Source organism: Barbus barbus (genome assembly GCF_936440315.1).
Source record: "Barbus barbus genome assembly, chromosome: 3".
NCBI classification, from domain to species: Eukaryota; Metazoa; Chordata; class Actinopteri; order Cypriniformes; family Cyprinidae; genus Barbus; species Barbus barbus.
In genome coordinates, this window is record NC_136731.1 from 13,025,206 (window position 1) to 13,045,819 (window position 20,614).

Sequence of the window (20,614 nt, forward strand, 5' to 3'; positions counted from 1 at the left end):
TGGCTGGACAGCGGAGACGTGAGCAGACTCTGGCTGGACAGCGGAGACGTGAGCAGACTCTGGCTGGACAGCGGAGACGTGAGCAGACCCTGGCTGGACAGCGGAGACGTGAGCAGACTCTGGCTGGACAGCGGAGACGTGAGCAGACTCTGGCTGGACAGCGGAGACGTGAGCAGACTCTGGCTGGACAGCGGAGACGTGAGCAGACTCTGGCTGGACAGCGGAGACGTGAGCAGACTCTGGCTGGACAGCAATGACTTGAAGGGGTGTTGTTGTTGCCACCATTTTGCGAGTGAGTGCGGTGTTGGGTTCCTCCGCGACACCCACAGTGAACGGAGAGCCCACACACAGCAAGGCATAATCCATGAATTGCGCGAGTGACGAACGCGGACCCTCTTTAAAGAGTTTACCTCTGAGAGGTTTATTAATGCCATCACCAAAAAGATGAATCAAAAAACAGTCCGGCAGATCTGAGTCATTGGCTAAGCTTAAAAACTCCTCAATACACTCCTCCAATGATCGGGTACCCTGCTTGAAATGCAGCAAACGGAAAGCTGTGTCCATACCCTCCTCCTGATCCTCTGAAAAGCTGCTGGATCCTCTTGTGGCCGAGTATTCTGTTACGGGGCTGACGAGACGTGAGACGTGCGGATCCATGTGCAAAGCTTTATTAAAAAACATGGTCAGAAAACAGGCAGGGTCAGACAGTGGCAAACAGGTATGGCAAGGGCAAGACACAGCAATCCGTGGAGCAAGAGTGGGTCAATGATCAGCGAACAGAATCCAAAGGGGCAAGGCAGAGAGATAATCCAGTAGCGAAAGCAATAGTCCAAACGGGGAGCGAACAGAGTCCAAACGGCAGAGGCTAAGGGTAAATACAGTAAACACGGGCAGGGTCAAACACGGCAGGAAAAACAAGGCAAGGCAAGACAAGACTAAGACTATGGCTCTGTAAAGTAGCTATCGCTTGGGGAGTGATAAATGCTAAACAATTACAGGAACAAAACAGAAACACGGAATGGCACGGTAAAGCAGCTAGCGCTAGGTGAGCACTAAATGCAGATCAATACTCGGCCCAGAGCAAGAGGAAGTCCCAGGTTAAATAGTGAGTGCGTGATTGTGAAATGAGCATCAGGTGTGTGTGATGAGTGAATGGTGACAGCTGTGATCTGTGCAATGCATTGTGGGAACTGTAGTCCAGTGTGCTGTGTAGTGTGAGAGTCAATGTGGTGAATGAGTGACATCTGGTGGCGAGTTAACGGAAGAGCATGGCCAGGATTCGTGACAATTACGATATAAACCAAGATTACGGATTACGATATAAACCAAGAGGAGACTGGTTTTCCTTTGCTTTAAACAAAACTTGATTCTGATTGAGACTAGCATATTCTCACCAAAGTTTATACCGCTACATCCTATGTTATCTGCTAGAACTCACTCTCGTGAACGCATGTACGATAATTAGCGGAAGCTAGAGATTACGATTTATAAAGTTTTAAATATGGATATTTATCGATTCTGAAGGCCTTTATTATCCCCCCGGAGCCATGTGGAGCATTTTTTTATGATGGATGGATGCACCTTTTTAGGCATCAAAATCTGGACCTCCATTCACTGCCATTATAAAGATTGTCATTTTTAATATAACTCTGAATATATTCGTCTGAAAGAAGAAAATCATATACATCTAGGATGGTGAACTAGTGAACTAGCGCTTTAAATGATCACAACAAGTCAAACATGAATACTTTCTTTTTTAACAACACGTTATTCCTTATTTTATTGTTGAATTTTATGTTGTGATAAGGAATAATTTTTACAGTGTTATATGTTTTATTGACTTTCCAAAAGTCATAAGCCATTTTGCTCAGTTCTTTATGGCGACATGGCTTTATGGGTTGTAAGAGTTTTCCATTAACTTGCAGTTATACAGTGCCCTCCAAAAGTATTGGAACATGTCTTGACTCCACAGCCAACAGAGCAATTTTGACTTTACTTGTCCAATACTTTTGGAGGGCACTGTATGTAGGTTAGTAGGTTAGGTGTATTTAAGCAATAATTAATGTAGGTCAAAACAGAGCAATAAGTTTTGACATTAAGTCATTTCTCATCATAAACAAAAGAAAGTTGACCAAGAAACCCTAGCAGCATCTTTATTGTTATTCCCACAATGCATCCAGTGTAGAATGAAACACAGCCACTCTTGTGAGTTCAACCTACAATAATATCTCTACAGCAGTCTGTGTGTGTGTGTGTGTGTGTGTGTGTGTGTGTGTGTGTGTGTGATCCACTGTTGCTGAATCAGGCAGGAGTGTGTGAGAGCGAGAGCGGGAGGAGCTCTTCTTTTCTGGGAAACAGGCTGTAGTTAATTGGCGGCCTGTGAGTTCTCACATGGATCTATTTAGGAGAGGGGATGAGGAATCCCGCAAGCTGACATATCTGTCCCCACTCCAGCATGAGACATGAAACTCATGCTAGGATCACAGCAGCGGCTGCCAAGCGGGCATTGACTGCTCGGCATTTCCAGTATGCTGGCATGACATAACGTGCTCTGGCTGCTGTTCAGTTTCCCATTCCTGCACAAGGAAACCCTTTGGGGACCGATAATGCAGTTTAAAGTGGGCAGGATATACCGCATATACTTGTTTTAAACCACCCTACATTAGTCTGCATATTAAGTGACGCATCACCATTACAGTAACACATTACAATAGTTTCACATTGCATGCATTAACATGCATTAGCTTACATCAGCGTATATGCATATATAATTTAAACATATATATACTATATATATATATATATATATATATATATATATATATTAGTTTTTTTTTACAGTATATATATATATATATATATATATATATATATATATATATATATATACATACATACATGCATGAGGGTGCAAAAAAATTTAAATATTGAGAAAATCGCCTTTAAAGTTGACCAAATGAAGTTCTCAATGCCTATTACTAATCAAAAATTAAGTTTTGATATATTTACGATAGGTAATTTACAGAATATCTTCATGGAACATGATCTTTAGTTAATATCCTAATGATTTTTGGCATAAAATAAAAAGATATAATTTTGACCCATACAATGTATTTTTGGTTATTGCTACAAATATACCCCAGCGACTAAAGACTGGTTTTGTGCTCCAGAGTTACATATATATATTATAAAAAATAAGAAATACATATATACATACAGATTTTTTGTTTATGTTGTTTCCATAAACACGCATATATAAATTAAATATATATTGTTAACATATATGATCGCTACAATACAAATGTATTAAATCACCTTTATTTATATAGTTTTTTTTATAGTGCAGATTATTTAAAAGCAGCTTTGCAGTGATAAACCAATAAAAGAGATAAATCAGAGTGATCAGCCAATAACAGCAATTTTGCATTATTTTACAGAACTTGGGTTTTTTTTAAAGACAGCTCAGCTTCCCTTGCCTTCTTGGAATAAACACCTGCTACACATTTCCTTAATCATAACCAGGCGACTCACAGTCTTGTTGCAGTTAAGCATGTTGTGACAACGGATTGTTTCTGAGTTCTTGTATGTTTATTTATCTTGAGGTCAGTACGTTGTATAGACGCCTCCTCACAATATATTAGAGAAGACATCAAATACTGAACGGCAGATACATTACCACAACAAAAGGAAAATGACTGACTGTTCTAGCACCTCTATTGTTCAGTTGTCAGGTTTGCTAAAAGGCTCTGTATTGAAGACACACTGTGCTGTTTTCATGAGCTCACACTTCCCAAAACTGTGTGAAATTACCAAAACAAAACAGCATTTCTTCTGGTTTCATTTCAAATGCTGTACTCTTTCTCTCTCTCTCTCTCTCTCTCTCTTTCACACACACACACACACACACACACACAATCTGTACTCTTTCGGTTTCTGGAAAATGTCAAATTTCTACAAAGCACATCAAACGCCCCTCTGTTCCTCAGGAGAGCTGACAAGAGATTTACAACAAGAGGGTGTCATGAGAAAATGTCAATGTTGGGAGCATTGATAAGGAGTCCATAGAAGTCTTTAAATATATATGATACAGTTTTCAGTAAAGTGTGCTGCAATAGTTTTGAAAATGATGCAGCAAGGAAGTAATAGAGGACAAAGAAATGTGTCACAGATGCCCTTCCCAGACCTCATTTTTTTAAATATGAGTGCAGTAACAATTGGCTTCCTTGCCAATGAATGTGTAAGTTTGGATTTTATCCAATTATAATGTAGTTTTTCCTTTTTTGGTTAATGTATCACTAACTAGCATTTGCTGTTATGTATTAGCTGTGTGATCATATTCACTGTAAATACATCTGTGGCACGAATTATCACTGAAAATAAATTATCATCTACAACAAACAGTATGCGGCAAGACATTTGGATGGTTTAAAAGCAGAAATGAGACATGCTTATCGATATAAAATGAGCTCTTTGAGATATAAGTGGTTTCCTTTAAGGGTGAGATGACTATAGCGTTTGTTGTGTCCACACCAGTTCTACTCATTACTTTCTCGTGCATCGTGCAAAAGTTACATGCTCATGACAGATTGAAAGATTCAGTATACTTGTCCAGACTGTATTGGTATCTTTACCCAACTTGTCTTAAAGCAACATATCTAATGTTTAAGTCTTGTGGGTGTATTTTATAGAAAACAATATGGATTTTAATATTTAACATTTGTACATTGGGGCATTGAACTTCCATATAAAGTGCATTATTGCTAAATATACAGATTTTTACACTTTAGTATAGACAACAATTTTCAGTATTAACTAGTTGTTTATTAACATGCATATTACTAGCATATTGGCTGTTTATTAGTACTTATAGATCACATATTAATGCCTTATTTTGCATGACCATATTTTAAAACCCTTAACACAACCCCATACCTAAACTTAACAACTACCTTACTAACTTAACCAGTAACTGAAGCAAAAGTTGTAGTTAATAGTGAGAATTGGTCCCAAACTAAAGTGTGACCATTAGTGTATTAAATTGTCCATCAGTGTTGGGGGAAACACATTACAAGCAATGCAAGTTATTATTATTATAATTTTTTTTTAAAGTAAATAGTAAAGTAACGCATTACTTTTAAATGTAGAATAAAATATCCGAGTTACCAATTTATTCACTGACTCCTAGCTCTTCTGTGCAGAGGCAGAAACATTTCCTTCAGACTTGACGCTTATTAATTTCAATTTGCTGGGAAAGCGCCTTTACACTTACCAAAAATTTAATTATCGCGTAGCATCTACACGCCAAAGTCCACTTTTCAATACCACAAGTTTCGTTTTTATTTGGCGTACTATTTATACGCACTTTCATGAGATCGCGTTGTTTATGCAAAAAAAAACACGATAATCCAAAACATTTACCCCCGGTTTCACAGACAAATCTTAAACCTAGTCCCAGACTAAAATGTGAATCAGAGCTGTTTCAACTGAAAGCAATTTGCACTGACTGATCTTAAAATATATCAGTGCCTTTGTTTTGTCTCAAGATGGACACCAGCAATGTTTTTTTTTTTTAATAAAAATTACTTAAATGTCTTAATTGATCTATTGCCTAATCTAAACCCTGTCTATGAAACCAGGCCAATGGATCATAAAGGCTGATAGCATTAATCCCATTAAAAAAAATAATAATAATTACTTCATCAAATTATTAAATAATTATCAGCAGTTAATAGTTTGTCATTTGATGCAGGATAGAGCAAAATGTGCTGATTTCCAAGCTTTTAAATCAGATTTTCTTGTTTTATTGTAGATAAATAGAAATGAAACAGATCCTCGCTGAAAACCCTACATCTTTTTACCTCTCAGCAGGCACTCTAGCAAAAATGCCATTATGCTGCCACCTACCGATATTCATCAGATATTGCGTACAGATTATATTCCTCTTTTACAGAAATCTGTTCAATTTTGTGCTTTTCCTTTCTTTTTAGTCAGTAATCAGCGTTTATGTGATGAATCAGACAAAGCCAAAAAGCAAAACACAACCACAGCTGCTATAATATCTTTATTTCAGCATGATCTGGCTACCACTACAATGGTATCGACCTCCAGAACATAAAAATAAAATAGAAAGAAAATAGCACTCGACTAGTACAATACTGCTACATACAGTACACATATTTATAAAATGGAAACCAATATTCTCTATACACTAAAGTATGTACATCTTTGATAAATAAAACCAATACTGCTTAGATTTAATAATTAGCTTGAAGAATAACTGCTAGATTGATGGAAACCCAAGAAACGAAGGTGACTGGAGAAACGCAAGCAGGCACTGGAGCATCCGGAGGACTTCTGATTGAACTGCCATTGAACTTGAATTCTTATTATAGGCACATTTATTCATTTTATTAAAAGCATTTTATGTGAAAGTCCAAACACTCTAGGTTAACTGACCTCACGTAAAATAAAAAAACTAAACAAAACATTACAATATGCTAATTACCGTCCTGTCTGCCTGAGAGGTAGTACCGGTAATGTTGATATCCCATAATCCCTAGCTGGCCACCGACCAGTCTTTCTGCTTACGTGTTAAACTGCAAACCCAGCTGCCAATATTCAAAGCACTGCAGCAGCTTCTCGCAAAACAAGCTAAATACGCATGTCGCATTTCAAAACGCGCTGGCGTCTGCCGAGAAAATAAACAAATGCCCGTGGAGCCGTTTACCGTTCGGGGCAAATCAATCTGCCAACAAATCTAGGGTGATTTCCCACCTTACCTGCAACATTGGATTTCCTTTGCAAATTATAGAAGTCTCTTAGAAAATGTTTTTACAATTAAATACACAAATAAACCTCTGAGGACTAAGCCGCTTGTGCACGATTAAAAAAAATGTAAAAAAACACTTATTGCCTGTACATATCATCAGCACGAAGGAAATCTTCCTTTTCTGAAGCGCGTAGGAACTTTCGTTTGGTTTTCCACATTCTGTCAGACCTGCTGATTTCAGATAATGTAAGAGTGTGCGCGCGTGCAAGAGACGAGAGGTATAGACAGAGCGAGAGAGAGAGAGAGCATATTTTGGTTAAGCGTGAGGAAAAATGTTCTCTTTGGGGGTTTCAAGGAAGCAGCAGCAAGTAAAAAGCCCACTGACTTCCTTCCAACACTCACACACACATACACACTTGAGCTGAGCAAGAAGATGTTTAAAAAGAGGCGCAGAGTCCAGCAAGGTTTGCCCTCGCTGATCCGGTCTGGTTTCTTTCTGAAGCTGAGGTTGTTTTTCTCTCTGCACACCACAGCTGTCTCCACGAGGGGGAGGAGTTCCAGTTCCTGAATCTGTAACACCAGCGTCCTGAGCAGCTCTAGTGTCTCTTCATAGAGGAGACCTTCTTCTTCCTTGCTGCCAGCATCTCGTAGAAAGGATCTCTACTGATGGCCGCCCTGGAGATGAAGAGGAGGAATATTATGAGAACTGCTTCTCTTCTAATGTTAGAGCTAAAGATTGCTCAGTTGTGGTTAAATAACACTTAATACTTTCTAATGATACTATTGGATGAGAACAAAATTTAGGGCCAGATTTACTAAACAGAGCGAATTAGCGTTAGAGCACGATTCCTTAAAAGTGCCGATGGGAAGGCGTGTGATTTAATGACAATGTGCATATATTAAAGAACACAGAAGCAGATCATTTCCATAATGACCAGGAGCAATCAACCAAGAGCAGTGCCAATTACAAATGCATATTTAATAAGGTCAGGCACAAAAACAACTGTGTCCATGCCTTTTTAGCGCATCCTTAGTAAATCCTAACAGTACTATTTTAACACAAAAGACGGCTTGCGTTGGCACAAAATCTGAATTTGAGCTTTTGTAGAGCTGCTTTATAGCTCAACTGAACTCATTTCACATTTGATGAACTTTACAATATTGACATTGTTATGAATTAAATCTGAACTGAATAGCGACACTATTGTCTTCTGTAAAGCTGCTTTACTGCTGTACTGCGAACACTGATGTCACATGGACTATTTTAACGATGTCTTTATTACGTTTCTGTGCCTTGATCATGTTAAAACCCTTGCTGTCTATGAGGACCAGAAAGCTTTCGGATTTCATCAAAATATCTTAATTTGTGTTCTGAAGATGAACGAAGGTCTTACGGGTTTGAAACAACATGAGGGTGAGTAATTAATGTCCCTTTAAAGGGACAGTAAAACCCACCATGCACCTACCCCTAACCCTACTCATGATGCACTTTATTTCCACTTTTTGAATATTCCCTCCATTTTTAATGAAAATAAACACCTTTCTGATCTGATAAGTGATGGGGAAAGAGGGAAGATAGAGAGAAGAACAAGTTTGGCGAAAGGCAGATTCAAACTCATGTCTTTTGTAATATTGTCTATAAGGGGCATCAGGCACTCATTATTTTTGAGGGGGCACTAGTTTGGGGGAGGGGGGGTTGTCATGTGGCACACAGCAGCCACAACAGCATATGTTTTATTTATTTTATTATTCCTTTTTATTCGAAACATTCTCAAATGCATTAATTATATCTTGATTCGCACCTTTAGATTATGTTAGTTGATCTAGTGGGCGATGGTCAAAGTAACCTAATAGTGTAATCTATTAACTATGCATAAAAACCTGTCTGTTTACTTAATTAACAGATATGGGTGTCATGCCATAACATATTTTAATAACTGACTTTATATTTAATGTGAATTTAACATTGAAAGTTAATGTGAATAAAAACATTGTAAGTTAGGCTACTAATCATAACACTTTCATTGTACAGAAAGAGAGCAAAGAACATTTTTACTGACAGTCTAGAGTTCAAACACTCAAAAACTCCCATTAAAATCACTGAAGCTGTTTACACTATGAAATGAATATCTTACTTACAGACACACATAGCACTTTGTTGTTTCTGACGAGAGAATTCGCCAGAAAGAGGTTTTGAGTCAGCGACCAAGTGAAGAAATCACCGGCATTTTAGCGATGACTCATCTGAACGCCTCTGATTGGTCAGTGCATTCATAAGCTCAACAGCATTGTGTGTGATTGGTTATAATCACCAATTATTGTGAATTGTGAATCACCAATTACTGAAGTCGGTTATAATCACGACTTCAGTGGGGAAGTCGTGGCCTAATGGTTAGAGAGTCGGACTTGTAATCCAAAGGTTGCGGGTTCGAGTCTCGGGCCGGCAGGGATTGTAGGTGGGGGGAGTGAATGTCCAGCGCTCTCTCCACCCTCAATATCACGACTGAGGTGCCCTTGAGCAAGGCACCGAACCCCCAACTGCTCCCCGGGCGCCGCAGCATAAATGGCTGCCCACTGCTCCGGGTGTGTGTTCACGGTGTGTGTGTGTTCACTGCTGTGTGTGTGCACGATGGATGGGTTAAATGCAGAGCACGAATTCCGAGTATGGGTTACCATACTTGGCTGTATGTCACTTCACTTCACTTCACTTCACTTCATAATGCGCAGTGCTGTAAACATGTGCCTGTCTCTGGCTCAGCGCCAGCCAGCGAACACAGATTTGAATTTAGCAGCTGATGATAGATGCACTGAACGATTTAATCACACCGGTGTGATTGTATTAAATATAGAAAATATTAATTAATTTGTCTTTTGGAAGCTGCATTCAAAATCCGCTTGGCTCAAAAATCTGAGGGGTCACGTGCCCCCACACTTTGAATGGGCATGACGCCTGTGTTGTCTATCCCAACCACACATTTGTGGACGAAGTTAGTGTAAATAGCCTCAGCCGACAAGATGAGCTAATTTTACTTTAGTGTAAATAGACACACTGAAAAATAAATATCACAACTTAAATTAACATTAAATATTGACTTATTTCATTATGTCAGAGGAAAGTGAGAGTGGAGTCATATGAGGGACACAAAACTAACCCTTAAATGATTGGTCAGTTATACATTTTTGTGTCAGTAAAGTAAAATACCTGACTCCAGAATGATTGTCCAATCAGAATCAAAACAGATTCGGCAAGCATGTATTTAACACATTTAACAATTGTCTGTATCTGACCACAAAAGAATATTCCATTACCATAAATGAACTGTATTTAAACCAGAATATCCCTTGATGAGTAGCACTCACTTAATGCTGTTCATCCATTCATCTTTCTCCTCGGTGGTGGGAGCGGAGATGCGGTAGAAGGTGTGATTTCCTTCAACGACCCGTCCGTCCGCCTCGGTCTTACAAGCCTTGATCACCTGGTCCTTATTGTCAGGGATGAAGAGCTCAAAGCAGTTCTGAGAAGCAAACACATGCAGACAATCACATATCTGTCCACGAGGGTGTCAACTCTCTCTAGATATTTAGGAAAAGATCATGTCTCTGCAGTTTAAAAATAGCTGAGAAGGATGTTTTACTGGCTTCTTGTCCTCCACTTCACGGATGCTGAGGTTTTCCAGGGGGATGATGCCTCTTGGTTCTTTATCCTACATGAAAGGAGACACGTTAGTTTCCATTTATTACAATTCACCAATTACCACATGATAAAGCCTTAAGAAAAACAAAAAATCAATACATTTTTACCAGCTTTAAGAACATATTACTGAAAATCAAGCTGGCAAAAGACTCATAGGGTCTATTACATCAAAACAATACAGAAATCGGTATACAAATAATCAGCTTGATTGGTATTTTCTTAAATGATATTTATACGTTTTATAATTAAGTTATTCAGTCATTGATAAATGCAACTATTTTAGTGATTCTCTAAAGAAAACAACATTATACCACTGTAATAAACCATCATACCAATGGTTTATGATGAGTAACTTATTTGCATAAATCATTTTTACATTCATTAAATAATTAAAAATACACAGCATGTAAATGATAAAATTATATAATAAAATAAATGAATCTGCAAATATTTCAATTGCATTTAAGTATTTAAAAAAGATTTTCATAACATTTTAAATTACTGAATTATAGTAGGAATTTATCTATTGTTGAGTCAATAATAAATAATAAAAAAAAAACAGTTTTGCATGTCAGATATCAGACACTATAAAGCCATAAATCTCTCCATCTAGCATGACAACTTTTTCCTTCAGTACTTACAGTAGTGTACTCAAAGTAGTAAAGGCAGTTATCTGTGAGAATGAACCACCGTCTTTTCCAGGTTTTGACGCGTCCCCCTGAGGAACAAAAGATGAGTGTTAGTTTTCCGTGTGATGAGTCGTCAGACGTCACAGATCCGTGCAGCTGAAGAGTTGAGCGGCAGAAGAGCAGACAGACAGATGAACAGACAATGAGAGCTCTTCTACAGCGACTCCATGTCCAATAAGGCCCAAGCACAGCATTCCTTACCAGCACCACACCATGCTCAATCCAGCCGCGGTCCAACACACTCCACGAGTCGACCTTCACAACTAATCAAACATCGCCTGAGAGTTGCCATTCCTCTTAACCCCACCCAAAAACTGTTTACCTCCGAAAGGACCAGCCAAAGGTAAAATGTGTTTAAATGGAGCAATATCCTCTAGAACTAGTTGAGGTTTGCTTTCCAGAAACGTGAACTACACAGGTTGTCATTTCACGAAACCGTCTTCTTGACCTCTCTTATATTCTTAATAGCATAATTGGCAAAAATGTCAAAATATTAATAAAATGTAGACTTGAATAACAATGCCTAAAACATTTATTTTTTTACACTAAACTAAACTAAGAATAAAAAAGAAAAAGATTCACGAGTGAAGCAGGGATGACAATTTTGAAGAACAAATCCCTGAAATGAGATCAAAATCCAGTTTGTCAGTGGGTGTTTTAAAATGGGTTTTTGGCCTGAAATAAGGTCTGTGGTTAACCCAAGCTCAAGATATGCTTACATTTTATTTAAAAGGTACATCAATAATACTCCCTTGTGATTTTTAAAACTATTAGTAGTCTTAAAAAGGCTTTGATTTTGAAAACCGAACGGGTAAATTCATGGTGTAGTTCATTTGTGAAGATGATCTCTTTTTCTTCAATAATCGAAAAACCTTTTGAAAACACTGACTGGCTTTTGCAAACTACTGGATTGGCCTGCAAAAATACGTCAACACTGCAGCGCTCTATTTGGTCATAATAATGTTAGCCACCTAATTAACTTACAGAGACTATGTCAGTAATCTGCTGTGACAGACTCTGATGGCAGGTCAGTGCAGTAGCGATTAAGATCACATTCTTGGGACATTTTCCCACGTCTCTCTCTATAGGGACTGCAAGGTAAACACCGCGCTCAGTGATCCGAGGATGACCTCTGACCTGCGCCACCCTCATTTCCTTTGCAGGCAAACCTGATCACACTGGCAAAGGAGATGCAACCAAAAACACTTTTAACTGTGTATAAGTGTGGTTGATGTCTGTAGACAACTTTAAATAATTTAAAACTTAATATACAAGAGAAAGTCTATTTCTACCTGTTCAGAATTATATATAAATTTTTATTTTGGCTGATTCTGCAGTGGATTTTCAAATGTGCTGTACAAGTACCATATGAAGTCTCTTAGTGAATAACGAGCTCATAAAAGCTGCATGCACAATGATTATAAAATCAGTAGCAAAATGTTATTTAGGCCTGTCGCAATTACTGATTAATCACCTGATCATGGTTCTTTTATCGAATCACGCATATTTGAGATAACCATGTTACTACTGCAGTTTTGCCATTTAAATAATGTAAATAATGTCAATTTTCATGCAGAAGTTAAGGATTAATGTGCGTTATGGTCAAAAAATGCTCTGGTTTTACATCCTTGTCACGCTAAACATTCTTGTGTCTTAAGAGTTTCATGTAGCGCTAATGACAGTCACAGACAAGAAGATGAGTTGCTCATTTTATTTATGAAAATAATAAAACTCTACTGTAAAGTATACAAAGACACTTCTTCAGTTCTTTATTCATAGAAAATAAAGGCTTGTATGTTCACTCATTATATTATATTATATTATCAAAGTTTGGATTTTTTAAGATGTTTTTTAAAAAGGTCTTGTGCTCACTATGACTACATTTATTTGATTAAAAAACATTATCATTGTGAAATATTATTACAATTTAATGTATATATTAGCTGCAATAATAAGTTATGATAACTGAGCAGCAGATCAGCATATTAGAATGATTTCTGAAAGATCATGTGACACTGAAGACGTGATGTTAAAAATTCAGCTTTGACGTCACACGAATAAATTACAATTTAAAATATATTCAAATAGAGAACCGATTTTAAATTGTAATAATATTTCACAATAGTGTATAATATTTTACTGTACACACTATTTTATTGTATATTATATTATATTATAAAAAAACTATTATTTTTCCAGCAGTAAAGAAAATCATATGGGCCTATAATTACATGTTTTCCTGTAAAGCATAAAAAATCAGCTTTTTTAAAATCAGATTGTGACAGGCCTAATGTTGTTCAATTAGTTTTCTATGCAATACAGCACTGCACACAAGCAGGTCATGTCAACCACCTGAAAGCATTTCAAGCATTTCTGCTAAACAGGAAATGATCCTCCTGCACTCCAGACTGCCATTGTATTCTAATATTGGCATGAGCGACAAACAAAACGAACAGGAATCAGAGCACTACAGCAGGTGAGAGGTTTCGGAGCAAGATGATTGGCTGATTGAGTTATCGGCTGTGAATAATGATCACTCCAGCTGCGGGCGTACAGCAGAAACCCCGTCCAGAAATGCCTCAGAGAGGGAGGAGATTTGTGGAGGGGGGCGTGAAGAGCCGTGCTGGGCTGCAGAGGAGGCAGACTGTCTGACTGATTGACACACTGATACAGGGCTGGGTGAGAGATGGGCGTTCCTAGTCAGGTCTCTGATGTGACAACAAGAAGGCTCAATCCTTGATTACTTTTAGAAGTTTTTTTGATAATACAAATGTATGTTTATCTCATATTCTTGACTTGTAAGGGAATCAGAACACTTCAGATAGGGTTTGATTTAGGTTTCAGTGATTCACAAAACCCACCCTCACCCAGCATCCTAGAGGTGAGTCTGATCTGACCTAGCACACAAACACACACACACACACACACACACACTTTCCTCAGCGCTGCAATCCAGCATCACACACACACACACACACACACACACACACACATATACTTTACACTATACTTTACATAGAGCATGAAGAACAGCAGTCTTTGGTCCAGATGCAGTTTTCTGACTCAGTCTAATCAGATAAAACACCACATCCTGTGCACTATTGATTGAATACCATTTTAAAAGGAACAGTTCTCAGAGAAATTAAAATTCTGTCATTTTGTTCCAAACCCATATGAATCCCTTCTTCAATAGAACACACAAGACAATGTTTAGAAGTATGTCCCAGCTGCTCTTTTCCAAAATCTTTATATAGTGCAACTTTATTTCATGGTAAAAATATTAATTTTGCCAAAAAAAAGCTATTTTTGTCCTGACATCATTTTAGATTGTTTTATTTACTTATACCTAGAAATGCTTAGAAACATATGCCTAGAAATAATATTTAGCCTAGAAATTTCACAATTCTTGACAATTCACTGCAAACACTAATATTAAAAAATACTAATGCAAGTAAAAGCTCAAAAGTAAACAGACAGTGAGAACATATGTACAGTGAATATAATTCAGGTCTATCTTTTTCACATCCATCTATAAAAAAAAACGACAAAACAAACAAACTCAATTCTACAGAAAATGAATAAATAATCAAAGGTTAAAAAAACCTTTTATACATGAATTAAATATACATTGATTCTTATTAAAAATCTACAAAAATGACTCATTCAAGAGCAGTGAGTCTTGTGTTGTTTAATTATCATTACACAGACAGTAGAATGTGTGTTTGGCAGCTGTCACTTTAAGACCTAATGCACAAATCTAATGTAAATGTACTGATACACATGATTTTCTACCAACTGAGAAATAACAAGCTATTTGCCCATTTAAGCACAATAGGACGCAAACGTTTGCATCTTGACAGGCAGCTTTATGTTTGCGTGCTTGAGGTTTGTTTACAAAGAAACATTTCTCAGACATTGCTTTTCTCACAGAGTTCTTTTTTTGCGGTTTATAGTGCTTTATCATTTTATTTATATATATTTTTTATTGGAATGGCTTAATCTCAAAGAGACGATAATCCAAAATCTGTAACCGTAGACAAATTTATACCAGTTTATTGCAGCGTATCGCTCACTCCTACATAAAATGAGTCTGAATGGGGATAGATGCTGTCTGTGTTCCTCAGGAGAAAATCATATGAGTTTGGGACAAAATCAGGGTGACAGCATTTTCATTTTTGGGCGAACTATGCCTTTATTCTTTTATGCTGATCCCTTTAATCTTTTTTTTTGCTGTTTTCAATGGTGTTTGTTGGGCTCCGGTCAGACTGAGAGGAAGCAGAAAATACTGCAGCTCCCAAAGTGGAAATGACACAGAGAGAACGTTTCGAACACCACAGCAAACACAGAGAGGTGTTCTTCAATACGGTGGTCACAAAATCAAAAACCAAGCACCCGCCACCACGCAGAGACAGGGTGGCACATGGACAAAAATCGCTGATTCAATGAACAAAACGAGCGATCAGACAAACAAATGAAGGAACATGTAAAAACTAGAGTAAAAACTCATGGAAAGACGAACCCCATGGAAAAAAAAAATGAACCTCTAGTGGCTAATAACAGAAAGAGGGGACAGGAAGCAAGGCTGATCACCAAAAGCACCTGAGAGCGAGAGATGAGCGATTGTTTGGGAAGAACAGATGTACATACCTCCTGAGGGAAAGACAACAGCCAAAATCATGGGAACAAACAAACAAACGAGGAAGAAAAGGAAACAAAAAATAAATTAAATTAAATAGGAAATCATACTCCCCACACGCTGCCTCTCTGATCAAAGGAAGAACTTGTGCATTTCCTGTTGCTGTGAATTACGGAGGACCATTCCAAAATAAAACAGGGGATACAAGTACAAATATACACTGGAAAGCATTCAATTCACAAAATTTAACACAGCTTTCCTGTCCATTTCAGTAAAGTAGGACAATATCTCTGAGTGCAGTTTTGTTTTCAGGGGTCTTTAACCTTTGTCAGACCATTTTAAGCATGGTCCATAATAATATGGTATAGTAAAATACTAATGAATTTACTTTGTCTGATGCTTATACTGCAAAACAGTGTAACTAACTGATGTATATGTATGAATGGTATTTGTGTAAATTATGTTATTTTACTTAATTACAATATGGGAGGGACACTGGTCAACTTTGGTGACCGACTTTTGAAGTTAAATATTGTATTTTTGTTGCATTTTGTCATTTCAAACAATAATCGGTGCGCTCTCTGTGAAACCCTCAATGAAGATCCCTGTATCATTCGCCTGTCATGATTTATGCTTTCTATGTAGTCTCTATAATGCTCTGAAGTTATAGTTTTCAACAAGGTGGCTTTGAAGAATTATAAAAGTGTGATTTCTAGACCTGCTTGAGACCTCAACTGCTTGGGAAGTTTTCTACATTTTATGAATACACATTTTTCTTGTTATGTATAAATATAGAACGTGCACTCATAGATGTGTTTATTGGCATTTTACAGTAACCACGGATACACCTTTATATAATTCATTATTCATTAAAATAACAACCAGTTGTATTATAACTGAAAACTGAAGGAGCAGTTTCTCTTGCAGCTCTCATGACAGTGACAGCACTCTGATTCCTAACATCCAACCGAGTTATGTGTAATTGTAAAAGGATGTGTTCAATCTCAAGCAGTTGATTCATTGTGATCATGAAGTGTGATTACCTTCATATGATGTGAGAGGAGATATTGATCCATCAAGAGAACAGAGGGAAAGATGAGCTACTGTATAATATGACGTGTATAAATGTTGTGAAGATCATAGAAATGGGCCAACAAGAAGTGTGTGTAAACCTTAAATCTCACACTCAGTCCATGTGTTCAATCAGGACATTTTTTGTAGTGTAAGTGCATGTGAAGGTAAAAATGAATACATATTTTACTCATGTAGTCCCACTCACCCAGTTTGAGCAGCCATCCCTCTCTGTCTGGGTTGAAGAAAGTGTGTGTCAAGTCATTGCCGTCATCCTCAGGAATTTTGAAGGGCTCGTTCTTGATGCTCTCGTATAGATTCTGCACGATTCAAAGCAGAAGACTATGAAGTTAACCATAAACAAGCACAAACAAGCACACACTTACAGAACAGCAACAAATATCCTTATATGTTAAGACGCAACGCAATAGAAGTGCATGCAAATTATTCATTCAGAATGGTTAGGCAGTCAAGTCACCATTATTTATATAGCGCTTTTTACACTGCAAAGCAGCTTTACAGTATAAAACGGGGAAATAGTGTATCAAAATAGTGTGTCGTTCTCCTCTGGCCAAACAAAACCAGCAGTTTACATCTAGGCTGCAGCAGAGTCAGATTGTGCAGAGGACTCATACGGTTCCTGTTGCCTTGTCCCAATGGCCGTCTAGCAGACGAAAGTCCTCTATAAGAAGGTGCAACCATGGCCTACTTATAATTTTAACTTTATTTTACACATTTAAATCTTTATTCATTAACATGTTCCAAAATGTGTGCTTGACATAAAACCATTACCTTGTAAATCTCAGAATACATCTGGTAGGGACAAGCACAGATATACAGTACATAACCATAAAATATATACATTTAAGGAGCCAAACATTTATAGAAATATTTTTGTGCTCATGTGTGCTTCACTCATTTATTAATTCATTCAGTCAGCCATACACTCGTATATGATTCAGGAGCGTGAGCTAAAACTATACTCTGCAGGAGACTGGCTCTCTAGGACCAGAAATGAGGAAGCTAGGTAAAGATGTATAATACATCGGGGACACATGGAGAAACAAATACAACAAAAACATAAAGACAACAATATAAATACATCTACAGACATAAAAAGAACTAAGAGGAGACCAACCCTGAGCAAATCCTCTGGCAGGTCTCCTCCATCATTAATGCCTCTGTTCATGGAGATGAAACGCTCTACTGTGGGCTTGTCCTTTACGTTCGGGTTGTGAAGGCTGGTGTTTAACATAATGATGGCAAAGGACAAAATGTAGCATGTGTCTGCAAAAAAAGCACACTGTTTGTCACAACCGTTCACAATAACATTCAGAAATTTCAGCCTAGAAATTTCTTTTAACTGTTGGAAATATAGGCTACTGGTAATGCAGAGAATAATGCATCTGTCCAATTCAATATTTCAAACTCTCAATTTGTGAGAATTGCTGTGGAAAGCATTATTGGTAGAGCAAAGCTCATGTTTCTTAGAAATGATATAAATGCATGATTGAACAATGAACACAGAGTAAAATGTAAAGCAGACCCACCTGTGGACTGAAAGACTCCCGGGTTGCATTGGCAGTAGCGCTGGGCAAACGCCTCCATCATTCTGTCAATCTTCTGTGCCTCTCCAGGAAGTCTGAAACTCCAGAGAAACTGCCTGTGTGGAGACAAATATAATAATGATATTTAAAACACATTATATACTAGAACATTCAAAGTGATATGTGTGCGTCAGGATCAAAACACTAAGCACTGAGATTAAATTACACATACTTGTAATATACACTGATTATATTTACAATGAAATGCCAATGTGCTGCTTTTTATACAGCAATTATGTAGTAGTATTTTTATATATATTTCAAACAGCAGCTGTTGCCACATTATGATCTCATTATATTGCATACTTGGGTGTCTGATATCACAGCTGATATATTGGAATACTATACCCAATGAATTGTGTTGTTTGCAAACTGCACACAATGGCAAATATAGTAGGTCTTTCATAAATTCCAAATGTATTATTTCCACATATTATACATACTGTATATAATGAATAGGCAGCAGGTAGTATGCCATTTGGAACATACCAATAGAGACAGTGAGACTAAGTGAGCCCACACTGGATTCAACAGTCGGTTTTACCTGAGAGCCTGAACCAGGTTCAAATCTGTGAACTCATGCAGCTCCACAAAAGCATGAAGGACTTGGATGTTGAAGTCATCCCTGTTGAGCAAAGAGAAAATTAGAGCAAGTGGTAAGTAACATTCAACAGACAAATTTATCCAAAGGAACCTATAGTACACTTAACAGTTTTAAGGGATAGTTCACTCAAAAAGAAAGTAATATTTTATATTCTATATCTATAATATTTTTGTTCACCTTATGCTTACCATATATTTAAGTGTTCTGTACATGTGCATTGCTAATTATTTATATGTAAATGAAAATCTAAATGAAAACTGTTGATCACATACAAATGATTTCTCTCTTTAAATTATTTGGATTAAACTGCTTGATTCAAATGAACTACTCAAATGAACTACTTGTATGATGTCTTTATGAACTTTTTAATGCTTGACAGTTTTGGTGGAATTCATTTTCGATGAAATTTGTGTTTCAAAGATGAGTCTTAAGGGTTTGTAATGACATGAGGATGAGTAAATGATAGAATCTTTAATTTTGGGAGAACTATCCACCCACAAATAAATATTATCTCTACACCCTTCCCCAGTGATCTGGTGACACTGAACAAAGCACCGCAGACCCCTCCCTACCAGAGGAGCTGAAGTGCTCAGAGATACAATCTGATCTGTTGTCTTATAGAGCCCTGCTCTCTAAACTAGAATAACACGCCTCTTTGAATTGATGAATTTTAGCCCTGTTTGAGTCAACATTCCTTAAATATGAAGAGTCAAATGAGCTTAGAGTCAGGATAAAAAGCTAATCAGACAGATGCAGATGGGATTTACAGCAATCCACATTATCCTGTATATCTGTACAAATTACAGTAAGAAGATGACACCGTTTTCCAGGAATTTAGCACAAAGACTGGCTGACAGATATTAAACTAAACTAACTTTTCTAGTAATGGTGGATTTAAAGGTATAGAAGTAATATAAGGCTCCTTACAAGTTTTAAAGTCAAAATTATTCTGCGATATGAATTTTGAGATTCTAACAACTTCACAGTCACATTTACCACTGAACGGCGAAATTTTGCATTGCATTTTTCAATAGGAATCTGTGTGATCGGTAATATTTCGTAGGAGCAAAACATTTCCCCACACAGATTTTTCATCATGAATTCACCGTGCTGACCAGCAGAATGCTGTTTGGGTTGAAGCTGACTTCTGTGGGAGCGGAGCTTTGTGTGCATCTCTACACTACTGACAGTGGACACAATGGACCTTTTAGACAGTGAAATTTTGCTAATTTCAGCATCTTAAAGAAACACAGATGGATAGACTGCAGCTTTTTCTACCTCTTCGAAGCCTTAACTGAGAAAAAAATGATTTGCCTTAGTCAAGCATCACTAACTGGGTTCCGTCATTTTATTTTCTATTGAGTGTATGGTCCTTTATCTGACCCAGTGGACATGCGCTGATATCCACACACTCACCTCTCTCCCAGGTAGTCTCCTATTGCGGTCTTGTTAAGACCTTCACCCTTGTAGAGGAAGCGTGCAATGTCTTCACTGGTGTTCTTCAGAAGGTCATTTTCAATGAGGAACTGGATACCCTACAAAAA

General features: G+C 37.5%; 1 protein-coding gene across 3 annotated transcripts in view; it reads right to left on the minus strand.

The window, feature by feature from the left end:
• Window positions 1-6,042: 6,042 nt before the first annotated feature.
• Window positions 6,043-20,614, minus strand: part of cyth1a (cytohesin 1a) — a 47,485-nt gene continuing 32,913 nt past the window's right edge. For 2 of the 3 annotated variants that reach the window (XM_079379318.1, XM_079379320.1), the window contains exons 5-13: window positions 20,487-20,605; window positions 19,011-19,091; window positions 18,410-18,522; window positions 17,998-18,146; window positions 17,068-17,179; window positions 11,105-11,181; window positions 10,405-10,473; window positions 10,130-10,284; window positions 6,044-7,444 (exon numbers count right to left, since the gene is read on the minus strand). In XM_079379318.1, coding sequence (XP_079235444.1) covers window positions 7,366-7,444; window positions 10,130-10,284; window positions 10,405-10,473; window positions 11,105-11,181; window positions 17,068-17,179; window positions 17,998-18,146; window positions 18,410-18,522; window positions 19,011-19,091; window positions 20,487-20,605 — 954 coding nt within the window. In that variant the 3' untranslated portion in view covers window positions 6,044-7,365. Of the gene's footprint in view, window positions 7,445-10,129; window positions 10,285-10,404; window positions 10,474-11,104; window positions 11,182-17,067; window positions 17,180-17,997; window positions 18,147-18,409; window positions 18,523-19,010; window positions 19,092-20,486; window positions 20,606-20,614 lie in introns of all 3 variants that reach the window. The other variant, XM_079379319.1, reaches the window with a different exon arrangement.